At 39.5% G+C, this 1,407-nt stretch overlaps 1 protein-coding gene across 7 annotated transcripts in view; it reads right to left on the reverse strand.

Moving 5' to 3' along the window:
- Positions 1-1,407, reverse strand: part of BTRC (beta-transducin repeat containing E3 ubiquitin protein ligase) — a 191,334-nt gene that overhangs the window by 33,736 nt on the left and 156,191 nt on the right. For all 7 annotated transcript variants that reach the window (XM_017531204.2, XM_017531201.2, XM_017531202.2 and 4 more), the window contains one exon: positions 511-742. In XM_017531204.2, coding sequence (XP_017386693.1) covers positions 511-742 — 232 coding nt within the window. The remainder of the gene's footprint in view (positions 1-510; positions 743-1,407) is intronic.

Genomic DNA, 1,407 nt, shown 5'->3' on the forward strand with positions numbered 1-1,407 from the left:
AAAAAAAAAAAAAAAGTTGATAGAAGGGCATGTACAAGAAGATAGGATAAAAAGAGTCTTGGCTGGGCATGGTGGCTCACGCCTGTAATTCCAGAACTTTGAGAGGACGAGGTGGGTGGATCATTTAAGGGCATAAGTTCAAGACCAGACTGGCCAATATGGTGAAACCTTGCCACTACTAAAAATATAAAAATTAGCTGGGCACGGTGGTGGGTGCCTGTAGACCCAGCTATTCAGGAGGCTGAGGTAGGAGAATCACTTGAACCTGGGAGGCAGAGATCATGCCACTGCACTCCAGCCTGGGCATGACGGAGTTGGACTCTGTCACAAATTTAAAAAAGTCTTTATTTCTAGAGTTTGTTTTTTAAAAAGCTTTATACCAAAAAGATACAGTTAAGGGACTTAATTTGTTAAAATCAAGCCAATAGATTTTTAAAGAGAGATATATAGCTGGAGATCTAGTTCTGTTATCATAGCAAATTAATGGTTTACAAATACCTGTAGACATACCTGGCAGAGCAGTTATGAAATCTCTCTGCAACATAGGTTTAAGATATGAGTTTATGTGCCCATGTTGGTAATGACACATTTGGGATATAAGATGTTCCACAAATTCCACTTGATCTGACTCTGACCACTGCTCAAAGTATTTGACACACAGTTCCTTTTCCTTTTCATAGCTTGCCGAGAGTTTCCGTTGCTTGGGCACAATCATACTGGAAGTGCCATTGGCAAGTTTTGTCTGTAGAAGGGGGTTAAAAGAAATATAAAATGATTAGTATTGAAAATGAGGGAAATATATCTGATTTTCTGGTATGGCACGCTATGTTATGTCTACACGATTGAGCCCACTCTGTTATACTACTAGCAATTACGTGGAAAACCACAGAAATAACATACAAAGTTGACAAATCAGCTATAACACCAGAAGACTAAGCATCCATTTCCAAAAGTTTGCAGAAGACATTCTTATTGTTTGAAGATACACAGATAAAACCCAAAAGCTGAAAGCATGTTATTACTAGCAAGCCAAAAATCTAATTTATTTTTTATTGTATACAACAGTTGTTGAACATTTATACAATTACTTGCTCACAACTCTTTTTTTGAGACAAGGTCTCATTCTGTCAACCAGGCTGGAGTAAAGTGGTGAGATCATAGCTCAATGCAGCCTCCAGCTCCTGGACTCAAGTGATCCTCCCACCTCAGCCTCTAGAGTAGCTAGGACTACATGGGTGCACACTACGAAGTCCAGCTAATTTTTAACATTTTTTTTTTTTTTTTTGTAGAGGTGGAGTCTGCCTTTGTTGCCCAGGCTGGTCTCAATCTGGCTTCAAGCAATTTTCCTGGCCTTTCAAAGTGCTGGGATTACAGACGTGAGCCACTGTGCCCAGTCAGCACAATATA

Source organism: Cebus imitator, unplaced genomic scaffold (genome assembly GCF_001604975.1).
Source record: "Cebus imitator isolate Cc_AM_T3 unplaced genomic scaffold, Cebus_imitator-1.0 Scaffold71, whole genome shotgun sequence".
In the NCBI taxonomy this organism is placed as follows: domain Eukaryota; kingdom Metazoa; phylum Chordata; class Mammalia; order Primates; family Cebidae; genus Cebus; species Cebus imitator.